Genomic DNA, 18,875 nt, shown 5'->3' with positions numbered 1-18,875 from the left:
AACCAGTAAAATTGACCCAGTCTAATTACAGAATTTACATGGATTTGTGTTCATCCGTGGGTGTTTTTAAAAATGTGATCTAGGAATACCTATTTAGACGTATACAGTGTGGGGCTTCCCTGGTGGCGCAGTAGTTGAGAATCCGCCTGCCGATGCGGGGGACACGGGGGTTTGTGCCCCGGTCCGGGAGGATCCCACATGCCGCAGAGTGGCTGGGCCCGTGAGCCATGGCCGCTGAGCCTGCGCGTCCGGAGCCTGTGCTGCGCAACAGGAGAGGCCACAGCAGTGAGAGGCCCGCGTACCGCAAAAACAAGCAAACAAACAAACAAACAAAAGAAATATACAGTGGGCTCAGCAACATGGATGGACTTAGAGATTATCATACTAAGTGAAGTAAGTCAGAAAGAGAAAGACAAGTACCGTATGATATCATAATATGTGGAATCTAACGTATGATACAAATGAACCTATCTACAAAACGTAGACAGACTCACAGATATAGAGAACAGACTTGTGGTTTTCAAGGAGGAGGAGTTGGGGGAGGGATGGATTGGGAGTTCAGGGTTAGCAGATACGAATTATTATATATGGAATGGATAAACAACAAGGTCCTACTGTGTAGCACAGGGAGCTATATGTAATATCCTGTGATAAACCAGAATGGAAAAGAATATAAAAAAGAATATATATACAGTATATGCCTAACTTATCCATTTGTTCTGGATCCTTGCTTTATCACATAGTTCCTGGTTCTGTATCTCTAACCTCTCTACTAGCCCTCTTCTTTCAGTCTTAAGAATTATTCAATTTTTAAAAAGAAATAAACTTAACTTCCTCTCCTCTGGAGCCCTGGCTTTTCCTCCTCTTCTCCAGTCTTTATCATCTCAGCTTTGCAGAAGTGTGGCCAAGCCCCCTCTTCATCTCTCATTCACCGGTACCTCCACTGAAGCTGGGCTTTAACTGAATCACAAAGAAATTGCTGTTTGCAACATCCATGGGCTACTTCTTACCTAGTGATGTTTCTGCTGCATTTGACAGTACCAGCTACTTGGTTTGGACTGTGTTCTCTCCAGAGTCTCCTCTTACCCTCTCTTCTGTTTTGACTCTGCCGGCCTGCCCGCCATAGGCAGCTTCACGGCTGCCAGTGATGACCGCCCCTGGGGTCACACTCAGCGTACGTTCTCCTTGAGTGCGGGCTGCACCTGGTGATTTGCTTTCAGTGAACAGAATATGGCAAAAGCGATGGAATGTCTCCTCTGCAATTAGGTTGTAAGAGGCTGTGACTTTTGTCTTGCTGGCATTCTCTGTCTCTTGCTCTTGCGTGCTTCTCTACGCTTGCTGGAGATGCCCTTGTGGCAAGGACTGAAGGAGGTCTCCAGCCAACCACTAGTGAGGAGCTACTGCCCTCATGCCAGTGGACCTTGAGGAACTGCAGGAGCCTGGGAGTGGATCCTTCCCCCATGCAGCCTTGAGATAACCACAGCACAGCGGACACCTTGATTGTAGTCCCAGAATAGTGAAAGTCAATGTTCTTAGTATTATAACTATTTCTTGTTATGTAAGATACTAGGGCGTGAGGCTAAATACATTAAGATTGCTGGTACTTGTAAAAGCTCTGTTAATAAGCAGCTGCTTTAAACTCACTCCTGTTTGTTTTTAATTGCACTTTTTGAATTAGTACCAGAATTTTAGCTTAAATTTTACTTGCTTTCTGGTTATCATTTCTCTTCGTGTTCTTAATGGTGCTAAGAGCTAATAAAAATCACTAAAAATAGACCACGCTCAAACTTTGAAGAAGGATCAGTGAGTGAATACAGATCATAAACTGCTGGAACCCACATAAGTCAGTATATCTTAAAGGGATTCTAATCATGTTCATTAAGAAATAATTAACAAGGGTATATAATATACACAGTCTTAAAATAGATAACAGTGTAAACAAAATAATGATTGCCTACCATTTACATAAGCATTAACTTCAGTATAGCGTGTTTTTAGTCTTTAAGACTTTAGTGTGTTTTAAATCTTTAGTGTGTTTTTAACTTAAGACTTTCTGGTCATGTTTTTAAGCCATTTTCAGTTTTAAAATATTTTAGAAGAAATCTCAGTTTTGGTCACACTATGTATTTTATTTATGTTCTACCAACAGCTTCTACCGTTTTGTTCTGGAGCCGGAACTGACATTACCACCTAATGATGTTACTGGACCAGTGGCAAAATTCTTGGATATCCCTGAATCACCCCTTCTAACCCTCAACATGATTACTCCTGAAAGCTGGTTGGTTGAAACAGTACACAGCAACTGTGACCTTGATAATATTCATTTAAAGGATGTAAGTTACAAAGAAAGAGGAATAGGATAAATTCTTATGAGCTATTATTCCTGTACCAAGCGCATACGCACTGCTCACCAGAATTTTCTCCTTTATGATTCTAGGTCCTGATCCAGTCTTTCCTTTGATTTTCGAGTTTCCCTAACTTCCAAATTCAGCTTCTCTGGTTTTATGGGTTCTTAAATGCCCTCACTGTTTTTGTTGCTTCAGAAGTGCTACCCTAAGATGAACAATGTAGAAGCTATGGAGACAGATGAATGGCAGTTTAGGACAAAACCATTAAGTACCTTTGCCCTTCAGGTTTTGTTTTTAACTCAGAGAGGAACAGTTTCATCTGAAATTCTTTTTTGCCCCACAGCTCATAGCCAGAGAAAGCAGTTCTAATGAGATGAGGGTAGAAAGCAGGAAAAAGTTTGCTTATATACTTCGGGCTGAGTGAATTCTTTCCCACCACCTCCAGTGTGACCCTTGTCCAGTAAATGACCAGACTTCTCTTCTCCACCTGTAGTCATTCAATCCACAGCACACACACACACACAAAACAAAACCACCGACAGGAGACTATTTTATAATATTCGGAGTCTTTCCAAACATTCTATTCAAAATTGGAAAGGCATTCAGAAAGCACAAAAAAAACCAGAAGCATTTTAGGAGAGTTTACCTAGAAGACAGGTATCTAGAAACTGGGGTGGCTGGGGGCAGTACTTCCTTCTCACTGTCCTCCCCGTTGCCTGGTCCTGCACAGGCTCTGACCTATTTCCAGTTCTGCATTTGACAGCTCCTTCAGAAGGTAGCCATTACCTTGACCCAGGCATAAACATTTTACCTCTAATAATTTGGTTCAGGTTGTTCATTATTTGTTTCTCATGCTTTTCATGTGTCACCTTTTGTCTAAAGATCTTCCTTCTAGGCAGCGTTCTTCTGATTCACTCATGTGTAGATTCTGGGGGATCCTGAGTCACTTCCCTGGAACATACTCACTTATACGACCAACTTTACCCACCCGGAGAAGAACCTAAAACTCAGTCATAGCAATCATCTGAAATCGGTCCTTCAAATTGAGGGAAAAAATAGAAAGAGAGCAAAACAATGAAATCCATGAGGGAAAGTTCAGAAGTGAATTTGGCATGAAGTAAAAAAAATCCTGTTTCCTCCATGATTAGTTGGACCTCTGTCAGTCTATTGGTTCTTCATTAAGAGAGTTCAGCAATATATATCAGTAGATAACTTTAAAGATTCTAACCAAAAGGGTAAAAAGTTTGCGGTGGGAGAATTAATGCAGCTTAAAGTTTTTAAATTGAGTCTGCTGGTAAAAAAATTTTAGTTTCTATTGTATAGTTAATAGAGATTAAACATTTTGTTGTGAGTGGCAAATATAGCAATGCCTTTTTAGAACCTATTTAAATGAACAGTATTTTAGAAGACTAAAATAAATAATTTCCCCTATTGTCGTAGATTATATGAGTAAACAAAAGGAAATTGCAAATTCTAGCAGCTGTAAGAGTTAACTACCTCTAAGGCTCTTCTCTTCCACTCTGTGCTGTACATACTTACAGTATTACCTGCAACTATCCTAGAAATATATGAAATAACAAAGACATGTGCTCAAGTAGAAAGAAGGAGTTGTAGGTAAAGGAAAAAAGTGAGACTAATAATGAGAGATGTGTCACTACACACTAGCTTGTATAGTCAGTACTCCTTGCTACATCTAATTCCCGAACGTTATATAACCACCTGAAAAAAGCTTGATCTAGAAAGATTCTTCCTTCCCAGGTCTTTGTTCACATGGTTTATTGCCCAGCCGGCATTAATGCCATTATTAAAGGTGACAAAAGTGGTTCTAGGAAAGCTTAAAGTGTGACAGTTACTTTTACCTGGAGTTCAGAGGTGGTTCTCAGAGCTTGTAACTAGAACTGCGTCCAAAGACTCTCTGGTTATATTTCATCATAGCCTTTAGCTGACAGATGTCAAAATACCTGAAACAATAGTGATTGTTTACCCAGTAAAGAGGAAGTGAGTAAATAAAAGATTGCTGAAGGAAAATGGTATGTGGCTATGTTAAAAGGAATTCACAGAAAAATGCATTAGCCCCTTTTGAAATATAAATAATTTAGACATCAGTTTTATTGACAAGGCATTCATTACCAATGTAAATGTCAAAGAATTCCTATTTGAATGCCATAGATAATATTAATAAACCCAAATGTTAATCTTTATAATCAAACTTACCTTTATTAAAGGAGGAAGCTAAATTCTTAACTATTCAGTCACAGAACAATACAATAAACTCTTCTATTTAGAAACACTAATATGCACCAAAGTTATATTGGAAAGATATTAAATTCATGTCTCATGTCAATAGTTAATATTTAGAACAGATAAATAAAAATATAAAGGAGATGTAAACATCAAAAAAGATCACTAGCTTTCCTATTCTTGCTAAAAATAAACCTTGATAATAGGAACTAATTTAACTCAAATCACCTTTATGAAATTATTATAAAACTTTAAATATTCACAAAATTTTAAATACTCACTAGAAAGTACTCTTTGAAAAATGAATTTGCTATTTTTAGTGTTGTGGTTTGAATAAGTCAACACAATTGATGTCTGTTATACAAATATATAAGGAAGAGAAATTTTCACATTAATGTATTATAAATGAAGATATTATTTAGTCACAAACTGATTGAATGTATTTGAACTCTGCCCTGATATCTAATTCATAATTTAAAATAGTTAAGCTTTACTTCATAATCCCTCTGGGGTAGTTTCCTTGTCTGTAAAGTGAAGGAGTGAAGAAGTGAAGGAGATCATCCTGGATGATCTCTAGGATTTCTCATATTCTGAGACTATCCCATAGAAATCTTTCTATCCAAAATGCTGTAAGGATTGTGGATACAGGTTAATGAAGTATATGAAGTTCATCATTAGAGTAGTAATAACTCAACAACTAATTCAGAGCTCAACTAAAGTCATTGAAACAAATGCTATTTTCAAACAAGTTACTTATTTCATGTTCTTAAAAACAGTAAAATTATAAGAACAGGGCTCAAGAAAGAAATACTGTACACAAGTGCTATAATTATTTCTGTAGTAATTATAGTCGAAGAAAAACAACTATACAGTACAGAATATTTTCAAATACTCTGTATGCTAAACATCATTAAAAGTAGTATCAAAAACCTCGTAGTGTGAAATAAAATTAGAGATAGATAGCATCATTGTCTTATCTGCTCAACAAAATTTGCCAGACTATATAAAAATCACTTATCATTTGATTTATTTTTATGTTTGGTTATGTTTTTCATGTGATGTAGAGAAAAAACTTTCTCCCTAAAATATTTATTATAACATTTGCAATAGAGTAAAATCTGGAAACATTTGGAATGTCCAGCCATTTAAAAGGATGTTTTAAAAAGAGAACATGGGGCTTCCCTGTTGGCACAGTGGTTGAGAGTCTGCCTGTCGATGCAGGGGACGCGGGTTCGTGCCCCGGTCCGGGAAGATCCCACATGCCGTGGAGCGGCTAGGCCCGTGAGCCATGGCCGCTGAGCCTGCGCGTCCGGAGCCTGTGCTCCGCAACGGGAGAGGCAACAGCAGTGAGAGGCCCGTGTACCGCAAAAATAAAAAACAATTAAAAAATAAATAAATAAAGGACTTGTTCTTAGAAAACTATATTTAATGAAAAAGGTTATACTTTCTTAGAAAAAAATTATGGAGCAAAAGTAGAAATCAGTGCATTGATGTGTATATGAATGTTTAGTCTGTAGGTAGTTTCTATTTTTTCCCTTTTACACTTCCTTATATTTGCTAAATTTTCTTTAATGAGCATATGTTTTTTTGAGTGCAAAACAATTCACCATTGATTGTTTTTAATTGCAAGAAAGGTAATAATGATGACCAGTTGGCCTTCTTGCCAGGTCTGAAGCAGGAGATCTAGGGCACAGCCAACGAAGCAGATTCTTTGAGCGCTACAACTTACCGAGCCGCCCATCCATTCTCACATCTCTCCTGCTTGTGATTTTGGTGCATGTATCGTGATGTTGGAGTAGCGCTGATGTCATGGGAAAGGAAGACAATTCATCATGAGCTTTAGTGTTCAAGAAATTGATTCAGCTATTAGGTTCACTTATCTAAAAGAAAGACTTGAGGTTGCCCCAAAAAATATATTGGCTAATATTAAAATAATCACATATATTTATTACAAAATTTACATTATGAGAATTACTAACACCAAAAACAATGACATATTTCCTCCGTAGATTGAGAAAACTGTCACAGCAGAATATGAACTAGAATATCTACTGCTCGAAGGACATTGCTTTGACATAATCACAGAAGAACCTCCTTGGGGTCTGCAGTTTACACTGGGCACAAAAAATAAACCTGTTGTCGTTGATACAATAGTGATGGCCAATCTTGTAAGTATTATACATACTCAATGGATGATACTTAATTAGATGTTTTGGTGAAATCCTCCAAGTTTTCCTAATAATATGAAATAATTTGTATCCTACTGTTACTGAACAGCTCCCAGAAAAAAATCCTTGAATAAGGTAATTAAATAAAGGGAACATGAAGAGAGTCATACTTTCAGAATGTGCTTTTAAGGTTATTGCAGAGTCTTCTTCCTTGGAATTCATTTATAGAAATCATTCGTTCCACAGTTAGTAAACACTTATCTTGGAGTATTCATGAATAATCTTTCTTGAACAATTGGACCTCATTTTCATTCATATAACTATGATCATGTTTTTCTCATCTTAAAAGGGATATTTTCAATTAAAAGCAAACCCAGGTGCTTGGATACTGAAATTACGCCAAGGAAAATCTGAAGACATCTATCAAATAGTTGGGTGAGTTATATAAACCACTTTCAAATTTTTATATATAAATAAGTTTTTAGTGTGATATGACCAAGATCATCAAAACAACTAAAATACTCACAAATACCATTAGTATAAAACAAAAACTTCTTATAAAACTGTGACATTTGTTCCTGTCATTGTTTTATTTCAAAATATAAAAGGTATGACTGACGTATACATCTTGTTCTTTACTCCATCTCCTAATTTTCTATAGACTTTTCCATGTGTTAACATAATGAACATATTTATCATTTAATGACTATATAGTATGTATAGCATCTTATATAGCAAAGCCATTATCTGTGAGTTATGTTCAGTTTTTCATTTTTATAAATAAGAATTGGTTTCTTTCATAGTAAATTTCCGACTCATTAATGAGTCTAGTATAAAGCAGGGATCATCAAACTTTTTCTATTAGGAGCCAATAGTAAATATTTAATGTTTGAGGGCACATATGATTTTTGTCAATATTTTCTTTTTCAACAACCATGTTAGAATGTAAAAATCATTTTTAGCACAGGGGCCATACAAAAATAAGCCACCAACTTGATATTGCTCACCAGCCATCGTTTGCCAGCACCTGGTAGACTCTTTTTTGTACCCCTTAATATCTGTAGTGTTCATTTATTTCAATAAGTATTTATTGGGCACCTATGATTATAACAAGCAGTGTGCTTAACAAAGGTAATATATGGGCAGGGGTTATTGTACCTTTTTTCAATGCTTTTTTCCCCTTTTCCTTATAGTGCCTAGAACATAGTGTCCTTCAACAAACATGCTTAATAATTTAAGCATACAAAGCTGGGAATGCTGAATTCTTCCTTTTAAATCTTTTTTTTTTTAATGGAATGAAAGATTCTTTAAATTCTATAGTGCTTTACAATTTTCAAAAGTTTCACACACACTATTTCATGTAATCCCATAATAACCCTTTTCTTCCCTATCCCTATAGTGCCCCCCTTTCCCTCTCCCCACTGGTAACCACTAGTTTGTTCTCTCTCTATATTTGTCAGTCTGCTTTTTTAAAATATTATTCACTAGTTTATTGTATTTTTTAGATGCCACATATAAGTGATATCATACAATATTTGTCTTTCTCTGACTACTTAGCATAATGCTCTCCAAGTCCGTCCATGTGCCTGCAAATGGCAAAATTTTATTTGTTTTTAAAGGCTGAATAGTATATGTGTGTGTGTGTGTGTGTGTGTATATATATATATACACACACACACACAACACAGCTTTATCCATTCATCTGTTGATGGACGCTCAGGTTGCTTCCATGTCTTGGCAATTATAAATAATGCTGCTGTGAACACCGGGGTGCCAGGACTGGAATTGCTGGATCATATGGTAATTCTATTTTTAGTTTTCTGAGAAACCTCCATACTGTTTTCCACGGTTGGCTGCACCAATTTACTTTCCCCCCAACAGTGTAGGAGGGTTCCTTTTTCTCCACATCCTTGCCAACATTTGTTATTTGCGTTCTTTTTGATGATGGCCATTCTGACAGGTGTGAGGTGATATCTTGTTGTGGTTTTGATTTGCATTTCCCTGGTGACAAGCGATGTTGAGCATCTTTTCATGTGCCTGTTGGCCATCTGCATTTCCTCTTTAGGAAATGTCTATTTAGTTCCTCTGCCCATTTTTTAATCGGGTTGTTTGTTTATTTGATGCTGAGTTGTATGAGCTGTTTATATATGTAGATTATTAACCCCTTATTGGTCATATCATTTGCAAGTGTTTTCTCCCATTCAGTAGGTTGTCTTGGTTTTGTTGATGGTTTCCTTTGCTGTTCAAAAGCTTTTAAGTATAATTAGGTCCCATTTGTTTATTTTTGCATTTGTTTCCTTTGCTTTAGCAGACAGATCCAAAAATTACTGCTGCAATTTATGTCAAAGAGTGTTCTGCCTGTTTTCTTCTAGGAGTTTTATAACATCTGGCCTTACATTTAGGTCTTTAATCCATTTTGAGGTTATTTTTATATATGGTATTAGAGAATGTTCTAACTTCATTCCTTTACAAGTAGCTGTGCAGTTTTCCCAGCACCACTTATTGAAGAGACTGTCTTTTCTTCATTGTATACTTTTGCCACCCTTGTTATAGATTAAGTGACCATAAGTGTGTGGGTTTATTTCTGGAGTCTCTGTTCTGTTCCATTGATCTGTGTGTCTGTTTTTGTGCTAGTACCATACTGTTTTGATTACTGTAACTTTGTAGTATAGTCTGAAGTCAGGGACCATGGGGAATGCTTAATTCTGTGATAGGGTGAAGGGTAGGGGGAAGTCAGTATTGACATTAGAAATGAGATAATACCTCAAGAGAGTTTTGAAGAATTATAGGAACTTACTGCTAGTCATACGACAGCCAGAACATTCCAGGAAGAGGGTGGAGGTACAGATCTCTCATCTAAAACTCTTAGGGCCATATGTGTTTTAGAATATAGCATTTTCCAAATTTTAGAAAGTTAGTATAGTACACATATATATTATGATGTATTGAGCAGGATCTAAGAAAGCACTTCATTAAATATCATTTCTGTCACAAACGTGTGAAATTCACACTAAAGGAATATATAATGACTGTAAAAGAAAACAAAAAGACAAGACACAGGTGGAGAAAATATTTGCAAAGCATTATTCAACAAAGAATTATATAAAGAACTATCAAAATTCAACAATAAGAAAACTTGATAAAAAATGTGCAAAAAACTTGAGCAGACTCTTCACCAAAGAAGAGACATGGATGTCAAATGAGCACGTAAAAAAGATGTTCAACGTTGTTAGTTATAAGGAAAATGCACATTAAAACCAAAGTGAGATACTGCCACACATCTATTAGAATGTGTAACATTAAAAAGACTGACACTAGGGCTTCCCTGGTGGCGCAGTGGTTGAGAGTCCGCCTGCCGATGCAGGGGATGCGGGTTCGTGCCCCAGTCCGGGGGGATCCCGCATGCCGCGGAGCGGCTGGGCCCGTGAGCCATGGCCGCTGAGCCTGCGCGTCTGGAGCCTGTGCTCCGCAACGGGAGAGGCCACAACAGTGAGAGGCCCACGTACCGCAAAAAAAAAAAAAAAAAAAGACTGACACTAACAAGTGCTGATGAAAATATGGAGCAACAGGAACTATCATACACTATCATTAGGAATGTAGAATAGTACAGCCACTTTGGTACAGTTTAGCAGGTCCATAAAAATTTAAATACACACTTACCATATGATCCAGGCATTTCAATCATAGGTATTTACCCAACATAAAAGGACATATATGTTCATACAAAGACTTGTACATTAATGTTTATAGCAGCTTTATTTGTAATTGCAAGACACTGGAAAGAACCCAAATGCTAACAAGTGAAGGAATTATCAAAATGTGGTATATCCATCCAATGGAATACTACCCAGCAATATAGAGGAATCAACTATTGATACATGCAGTGACATAGATGAATCTCAAAATAATTAATGCTGAGTAAAAGAAGTGAGGTAAAAGAAAAAAAGAGAGTCTATACTGTATGATTCCTTTTATAAGTTGTAAAACGGTAGGTAATTAAGACAAACTATGGTGACGGAAGTCAGATCACTTGTTGCTTGGAGATGGAGGGCAGCTGGGGTGGGGAGGGGGCAGGTAAGCAGGCAGAGTGTTGGAGATAAACAGGTGAATAAAACACAGTTCCTACCCTTCCACAATTCATCCCAGTAGGAAAGACAGTTAAGGAAATGAATGACAGTAAAACGTTTTAAGTGCTACAAAAGAGTGCTGTGGTGGTACAGAAAATAAGCAAAATACACTGTTGACTTTCATATTGACTCTTCTTATAAAAATCATGGTTTCAAAGGATAAATTTGCTTCGTCTTCTTTGGTCTTTGCAAACTGTGCTGCCAAGAACTCTGTGTTTCTAAATCTGCCACTATTGTTTCACTGTTGTTTTTTGCAAACAATTAGGTAAGCTGTGATTCAAATTCCTTCTCTGCCACCAACTCTCTGTATGAGTTTGCAAAAGTTTCTGAAGTCTTTATTTCCTCATAACAAGAGGGGATAATCCTACCTATCTTGTGGGGTCTTGGTAAGGACTACATGAGATTAGTGTCTCATGTCCTGAGTAAATGTCCATTTCCTCCTCACTCTTTCTTTCTTCTTTACAGTTACATATATTATTGTATATGTATATTGTATAATACATATGCGATATGTATTATATATAATATGCATAGTATATATTATGTAAAACAGTTACTATATTAGGTTCTATTTTATCTTCTTTACCATTATTTGTTATTATACACAGCCTATAAATGGATGGTTTAGGGAGAAAATAGCCCCTGATTTTGTGTTTAAGTACCACTAACAAATTAGTGCAAAACTGATTTTTCTCATTCACAGTTACCCAACTCTTGGTGATGGAAGGAATTTCAAATTTGTTTATGTTCCTTATAAATGATAATATCATAAATTTCTCTCAGTCATAATTTACTTAACTCCAAATACGATTAATATGTCACTAGATAGCCAGAGTGGAAAAAACATAAATGATGCTACTCTTTGATTTTTTTGAAATTAAAGTTTCAGTAATGAAAAACAGGTCAATATGAAATATGACAAAAATGGAAATTCTATTTATCCCAATTTATGATTTAGTTCTAATTGATATTACATTTATATTTAAGCAAAGTATTCTTGAAATATGCTGAAAAGCTAAGCTAAAGTAATATTGACATGAGTTTCTAAGTTCAAATTTTAAAACCATGACTATATAGTTTGATATTTTTTAATTTGCCTTTTTGTTTATTAGGCATAATCCTCACATATGTACTTTTTATGTCTATCCATGTTTTTGTAATCTTTAACTGCAAATCATCTACCCATACTCTGTGTTGACTGTTATTTACCTTGAATTCAAAAATACTCAATAAAATTATTCTCTCCTAGAAAATTTTTGTAGCTCTACTAAAATCAGACAAATGCTTCTCAGATTTTCCTAATTACAGAGAATAGCAGATGCTTTACATATACATATATATTTTTATATATGCCTTCAACATGCTAAATTATTTTGCTAGTCTTTTTCACTTGAAATCTTCAGGAAAACAGATTACCTAATTCGTAGTTATTTTACACCTTTGAAACTGATCTGCTTCTCCTGTGCTTTATATAGAAGGCAAGAGAGGTTTCAGAGCTCTGCCCACTGGCCCTGGCGGTGGTTATAGCTCACTCTTTGTGAAGCCCTTCTGTGAGCTCTTAGAAGGTCTCTAATTGCTGCACCTCACTCTCGTTTGATTCCCTGGTCCCAGTTGGTGCATCTCTATTCCAGGTGGCTTCTCTAGCATCTTCCTCGGTCTCTGGGCATCCTGGGCTATACCCACAGCGTATTTCTGCCGAGGTCTCCTCATATCTCCAGGTTGCTGTTCTGGCAGGACGCATGACTACCCCATGATAACAAAACCAAATCTCTCCTACTTGGCTACTTCTGATCCATGAGAAGTACTTACACATCACTTGCCTAGCAAACTCTAGGAGTGCAGGCTGGTCTCAAAGGCAGTGAGAGTGGTAATAGGTCAGTCCTCAAATATCAGTCCATGGTCCATTTTAACTTTCCCAGACAAGAGTCAAATGCAGTCCTCTGTGTCTCACAACTTCAGGAAAGTACATTGCAAAGTGCTTTCCCCTTAAAGCATCTGCCTTACTGAGTTTAGGATTAGAAGGTAATGCTCCCCACACTTCCCCAGGGGGCGTGTAGAGGTGCACACTCACAGCCTGGCAACAGCTTTCTCCAGAGACTCTCTTCAGCCTTCATCTCACTCCTTTCCTCCTTTCAAGTGCCTCAGTTGAAGCATTTTAGTATCTTTTTAGTACCCCACCCCCCAAACTTTTAGTTCTTTACCATCACATTGCCGTTAGTTAAATATAAGCTTGACCAAATTCACTATTGATCATAGGTTTTATATGTTTCTTTCATCTTTCACATTCATTTTTGGTCTGGGTGGCTGACTTTCCATATCAGAGACGGAGTTAACACAGGGAAATGGATTCTTGATTGGACCAGGAAGGATTGGAGGAGCTAGCTCTGCAGGAGAGCTGCCTCCCAGGACCAGCCCAGGAACTCACCAGCCAGAAAGAACTGCTACCTCTCCCATGATCAGAAGAGTGAGAAAGCATGAAGCTGCCCCACCAACACGTCAACTCCCTGTCAGTCCCCAGAGAGCTGAGTTTGCACACTGGAACCCTGGCATAGACAATCTCTAGGTCTCCATGACGTCGCTTTCCCAAAGAAAACAGGCATCACTGCATTGACCCTCCCTTACTTGTAAATTCCAAATCACATGCACATGTATCTGTTTAGTAGAATCTAATTATTAACCAGAACCATAGCTGTAAAAGAATCTACAAAGAAAAAAGAGTTTTTAGCTTTCTAACCTCTGCAGTATATGCTAAAAGGTGGAATGGATATTGCCTGCCATATCACGATATGCACCAGATTTCTACAAATATTTTCTATAGAAACTTTAGGGGTATACTCTTGATTTTAAAGGCCTGAAAATGTTTTGCCTTTCTTTGGCTTATTTTCTAAGTCCTGATAATAGTACTGATTATAATTCTCCTCAGAATGCTTGAAACAAGACTTCCTCATCATATTCTGCCATCCAGCGTTTTGGATTCAAAATGAGAGGCGGTGTGATTAACTTTTCCTTTACAAAAAATTAAATGATATTTAGAGTTAGAATTCCAGGACAAATACGTATGCGTCCTTTTTTGTAAAGTAGTACTTCCTGATGTGTAATGAATCCTTTCATTTTGAAGTAAATGGCTTTTACTGAGAAATACTCTCTCACGTCTCTTATTGAGAATATAAATGATTTGAGTGCTCCTTTTTTTCCCCTCTATTAACTCCTTATCAATGAAGCCCGTGTCCTCTGACTTCTTGGCTTGTTCCCTTCATTTCAGTGGCTGACTGTCTTCACGTATCCAGTGGTTTTAGTTGCTTAGTGTTACTTACACAGGTGTAACAGTGCAGTCGTGAAGAGCCAGACTACTAGGGCTTAGTCTGGATCTAGGATAATTATTGTACCTTCCTCAGAGGATGGGTGTGTGGATTACATGAGTTAATATCTATAAAGTGCTTAAAATTGTGCCCGAAGTAGAACAAGAATCGTCATCACTACCCCCTCTACCATGTGGGATGGAGGAAGTTGCTTTAGATCTTGTACGGGCCTAACTGCAGTGTTGTGCTGCCTCTGTTCCGGTCTCAGTGGAGGGTGGATCCGACGGCTGAAGTTGCTGATGTCCTTGAGCAACATTTGGGACTGGAAGCTCTTGCACGTTTTTAAGAGATTTGACGCTTCTACTACATAAGTTGGAATGCTTTCTTTTTTCCAGTGGTAAATGTTGGCAGGGGCTGTGCCTCGTGCTGCGGGTCAGGCACCTCATCTGAGGAACTGCGAGTGAGAGTCAGAGACGTGTTAGTCGGCATAGCCCTAGAATCCCCAGGTTTTTATTTTAGAAAAATTTTCAAGCGTATGTTATGTCTGACTGAATGCAAAGTATCTACTAATTTGACATCTGATTGCTTTCCCTCTTTGAAAAAAATTCAGTTTTATGGTAAATGCTTTTTACAGTAGCATTTTTCAGTTCATAGTGAAAATAGTATCAAAAAATTTTTGAGCAAAGCTGTCATGTTTGATTTATTTATGCAGTGTTGAAAATTAGACTATGAACTACATAATGTGTAATATAAAATAGATCCAAGTGATGCAGATGGACATGACAGACACATTTTCAGTCTTTTAAGTTTAATGATATACTTCAAATTTTGGCATTTGAAAATGGCTAGTAAATAATGAAAAGTAGTTGTATGGTGTAGCTTTCCTTTGATTATGCTGTATAAACAACTTATTTTAAAGTCTAGAAGATGTTTCATATTTTAATTATCATTACAATGTATGAAAGATCTGACTTTTGTGATAATTTTAGTATACAGTAATAAAGATAAGCTATAATCTGCGCTTTCTGAGTGACTAGGTGATATCAAATTTAGTGAGTTCTTTTTGTACGATCTTAATTTGTATTAAGTATTAATATTAATACTTATTAATTATTAATTAAGTTAAAATTGGATAATTTTGAAAATTGTAGTGTATTGCAGCATATCTTTTTTTTTTTGCGGTACGCGGGCCTCTCACTGTTGTGGCTTCTCCCATTGCGGAGCACAGGCTCCGGACACACAGGCTGAGCGGCCATGGCTCACGGGCCTAGCCGCTCCGCGGCATGTGGGAACTTCCCGGACAGGGGCACGAACCCGTGTCCCCTGCATCGGCAGACGGACTCTCAACCACTGCGCCACCAGGGAAGCCCTGCAGCATATTTTAATTGACTACAGAAACAGCAGATATGACATATACACAAATGATACTATACTTATGTCTATTGCAAAATGAATTTATTCTGTTATTTGTACCATCATAATTGTATGTCTTTTCTTAAATTGATTATAGATATTTACATGTTTTTTCTGCTTCTAGGCATGAAGAAACTGACTCTCAATCAGACCTAGGAGATGTCATTGTTGTGCTAAACAGCTTCAAAAGCAAAATACTGGAAGTACAAGTGTGTGAGGCCAAAGCTCTTTACAGGCTTTGTTCTTAGTATTAAGAATTCTTTTTTTGTCCTTAATTAATTAATTTTTATTTTACTACTGATTTCACAGTTTTAGTACCTAAAATCTCATATTGGAACTCTGGCAGTGAAAGGAAGAAGAGGATTAAATCATGAAGGGAAAGCAGAGAGCTTGAAGATAGAAGAGAAGAAACGATTTTTTTTTTAAGTTATGATGTGTCTACTGTATCTACTATATTTGTAACCAAATTATGTTATAAATTAGGCTTCAGAGATGAGATCAGGAATGCAGGTTGAAAAGTTACCCCTTTCAACAGGAAAAAAACAAAAGTGATGTTTCAAAAACCAGAAAAGTTTTTAATGATGGCAGGTTTAGTTCTTTTGGACAAACTCACCTACTTAAAATCAGTAAAAATGCTGGGCGAAATTTTTTTTAAAATTTTAAAAGCACTGAGGAGCTGACAAGAATGATAGTAAGGAAATACAAAACCAAAATTAAATGGAAAATGAGAGCCTAGTGAAGTAAGCAGGCACCGAAGCTTCTCTTATCCCAGGAAAGCTGTTGTTGCCCTGAAACATTTGTTCGTCCTGGCGCACTTGAACTATCGTTTTGATTTAATTTGCGAGGTGATGGGGACAGAAATTAAAACCCTAGACCCACATAAAGTGGGTAATCTATTAGAAGACCCTCTCTGCAGTAAGCTGGCTATAGCTTCAGGGTAAGGATGAACCATAGTAAAGTATACCACGCAGTCTTTTAGCTCAAATGGGCATCACCTAAGAAATCAAAGGAACGCTGAGCCTTGAATTTGCACTAAAATGGCTCCAGATTAATAAGGTTTTACAGGCATCTGACAGAAACATCCAGATATCTCTGGAATAAGACTACAATATCCAAATAAACAAGGAAAACCAACAGAAATGGCAAATAACAGAGAGCAGATGCACAAACACTCCATATGTTAGAATTATTGACACAGACACTGAAACAACTATGCCTAAAGTGTTTAAAGAAGTAAAAGACAGGCTTGAAAACAATTGCAGGGAATAAAAAAACCATAAAAAGTGCATATCTGATTTTTTTTTAAAGTAAAACTTCTAAAACTGAACAATACAATGACCAAAGAATTCAGTGGGTGGCTTTAACAAGGCCTCAGGAGAGAACTAGTGAGTTGGAAGATAGACCAAAAGACGTATCCGAAATGCAACTGACCTTATAAAAGAGGAAACTACAGCAGAGAGTATATAAAAGGCATAGAGAATAGAGTGAGAAATCTAAGATACCAGGATTGCATTTAAACATGGCTCTGCCACTCATTAGCTGTGTGACCTTGGACAGATTACTTAACCTCTTTCTATCTCTTTTTCCTTATCCATAATAGGAGTTAATGATGAAACCCTCCTTATAGGTCTACTATAAGGATAAGATAATTTAGCTTTATGAAGTACTTTATGAGTGTTTAAAAATAAAATCCATTTAAATGGAGTTCCAGAAGGTGACGAAAGACAGAATGAAGTACAGGTATTATTTGAAGCAATAATAGCTGAGAATTTTCATGAGTGATGAAAGGTACTAATTTGCATAGTCAGGAAGTCGAGTGATTCCCAAGCAAGATAATGAAAAGGAAATCTACACCTAGACTCTTGTTAATAAAACTGCAGAAAACAAAAGACAGAGAAATCTTGAGAGTAACCAGAAGAAAAAAGAAAAATTACCTTCAAAGAACTGTAGTTAGCCTGACAGTTGGTTTCTCAGCAGTAATAATGGAAGCCAGAAGATAATGAATGATATCTAAAAGCACTGACAGAAAAAAGGAATGTCAACCTCGTATAATTCACCCTGAAAAGTATTTTTCAAGAAAAAACATAAGGTATTTTCAGACAAATAAAAAACTGGATTTGCCACCAGTATGCTCACACTAAAGGAAATTCTAAATGGTATACTTCAGGCAGAAAAAGAATTATCTCAGATGGAAGATCTGAGTTTGAAAAAAGAATGAAGAGAAAAGAAAATGGCAACTCTGCGGATGAATCTGTGAACAGTGAATATATAAAACAACAGTTATGTCTTAGGATCTTAAAAATCAATTATATATATATATATAATCAATTATATATATATATATATATATAATCAGCAATAGCATTTAAGGTATTATATAAATAAGGGTGTGTATAATAACATATAAGGTTCTTATATTGACCAGGACAAGGATTATGATTACTTTTAGACTTAAGGGCAAATCTGAATGCTTTACATTTCTAAGATAACCACTAAAAGAATAGAAACAAGGCATAATGTCATAGTGAAGAGGAAAATGGAATGAAGCAAATTAATATAAATGGACTAAGAAACAAGAAACAAAGCAGAATACATGCGCCATTGAAGAACCACAAAATAGTAAGTTAGAATTTAACCCAATTACATTAAATGTAAATGGACTACATGTTCCAGTCCAAAGACTAAGATTGTCAGACAGGATTTTTTTTTAAATCCCACTCTATGTTTGCAAGAAGGAACACCTAATATATAACAATACAGTTTCAGAGTAAAGATTAAAATAAAAGTGTGGCAAAAGTATACTAGGCCAATACTAACCTAAACAAAGCTTGTATGGCTATACTAATATCAGAGATATTAAAACAACATTATTAAAGGTAAAGAAGGTTACTTTATATGTGTATATAAGGCGGAAATAGAATTACCAAGAGAAACTGGCAATTCTCTATAATACTGGGATATTTTTAACATACGTCTCTCAGTACTTGGTATAACAGGCAGACCAAAAACTCATTAGAGATGGAGATTTGAGCAGTGTGATTATAAATCTTGACCTAATAGATGTATATAGAACACAATAGCCAATAACACCAAATGAACAATCTTTCAGACACAGACATTAATAAAAATTAGCTTTACGTTTAGTTGAAAAGCAAGTTTCAACAGATTTCAGAAGAATGAACTCATACAGAGTATGTTCTCCGTCTACAGTGCAGTAGAAATTAATATGCAAAGATAACTAGAAAACACCCATTTTGCCAGAATCTCTGTGATGTAATA

The 18,875-nt window shown here is 36.5% G+C and overlaps 1 protein-coding gene and 1 long non-coding RNA gene across 5 annotated transcripts in view; one reads left to right on the top strand and one right to left on the bottom strand.

Moving 5' to 3' along the window:
• Positions 1 to 18,875, top strand: part of UGGT2 (UDP-glucose glycoprotein glucosyltransferase 2) — a 166,483-nt gene that overhangs the window by 118,649 nt on the left and 28,959 nt on the right. For all 3 annotated transcript variants that reach the window (XR_013824820.1, XM_079902835.1, XM_079902836.1), the window contains exons 27-30: positions 2,150 to 2,333; positions 6,599 to 6,757; positions 7,107 to 7,192; positions 15,721 to 15,805. Coding sequence is in view for 2 of the 3 variants with exons in the window: in XM_079902835.1 (XP_079758961.1) it covers positions 2,150 to 2,333; positions 6,599 to 6,757; positions 7,107 to 7,192; positions 15,721 to 15,805 (514 nt within the window). In the remaining variant the exon portion in view is untranslated. The remainder of the gene's footprint in view (positions 1 to 2,149; positions 2,334 to 6,598; positions 6,758 to 7,106; positions 7,193 to 15,720; positions 15,806 to 18,875) is intronic.
• LOC307176551 lies at positions 760 to 6,575 on the bottom strand. 2 transcript variants are annotated; one of them, XR_013824821.1, is made up of 3 exons: positions 6,319 to 6,575; positions 4,208 to 4,309; positions 760 to 960 (listed from the first exon to the last, which is right to left on the bottom strand). It is a non-coding gene; the product is annotated as an uncharacterized lncRNA (long non-coding RNA). The 2 variants fall into 2 exon arrangements; XR_013824822.1 differs by lacking the exon at positions 760 to 960 and adding an exon at positions 1,245 to 1,467.

The sequence above is a fragment of the Stenella coeruleoalba genome (assembly GCF_951394435.1).
Source record: "Stenella coeruleoalba genome assembly, chromosome: 18".
Classification (NCBI taxonomy): Eukaryota; Metazoa; Chordata; class Mammalia; order Artiodactyla; family Delphinidae; genus Stenella; species Stenella coeruleoalba.
Note: the sequence above shows the minus strand (reverse complement) of the source record. Positions and strands in the feature narration are given on the sequence as shown.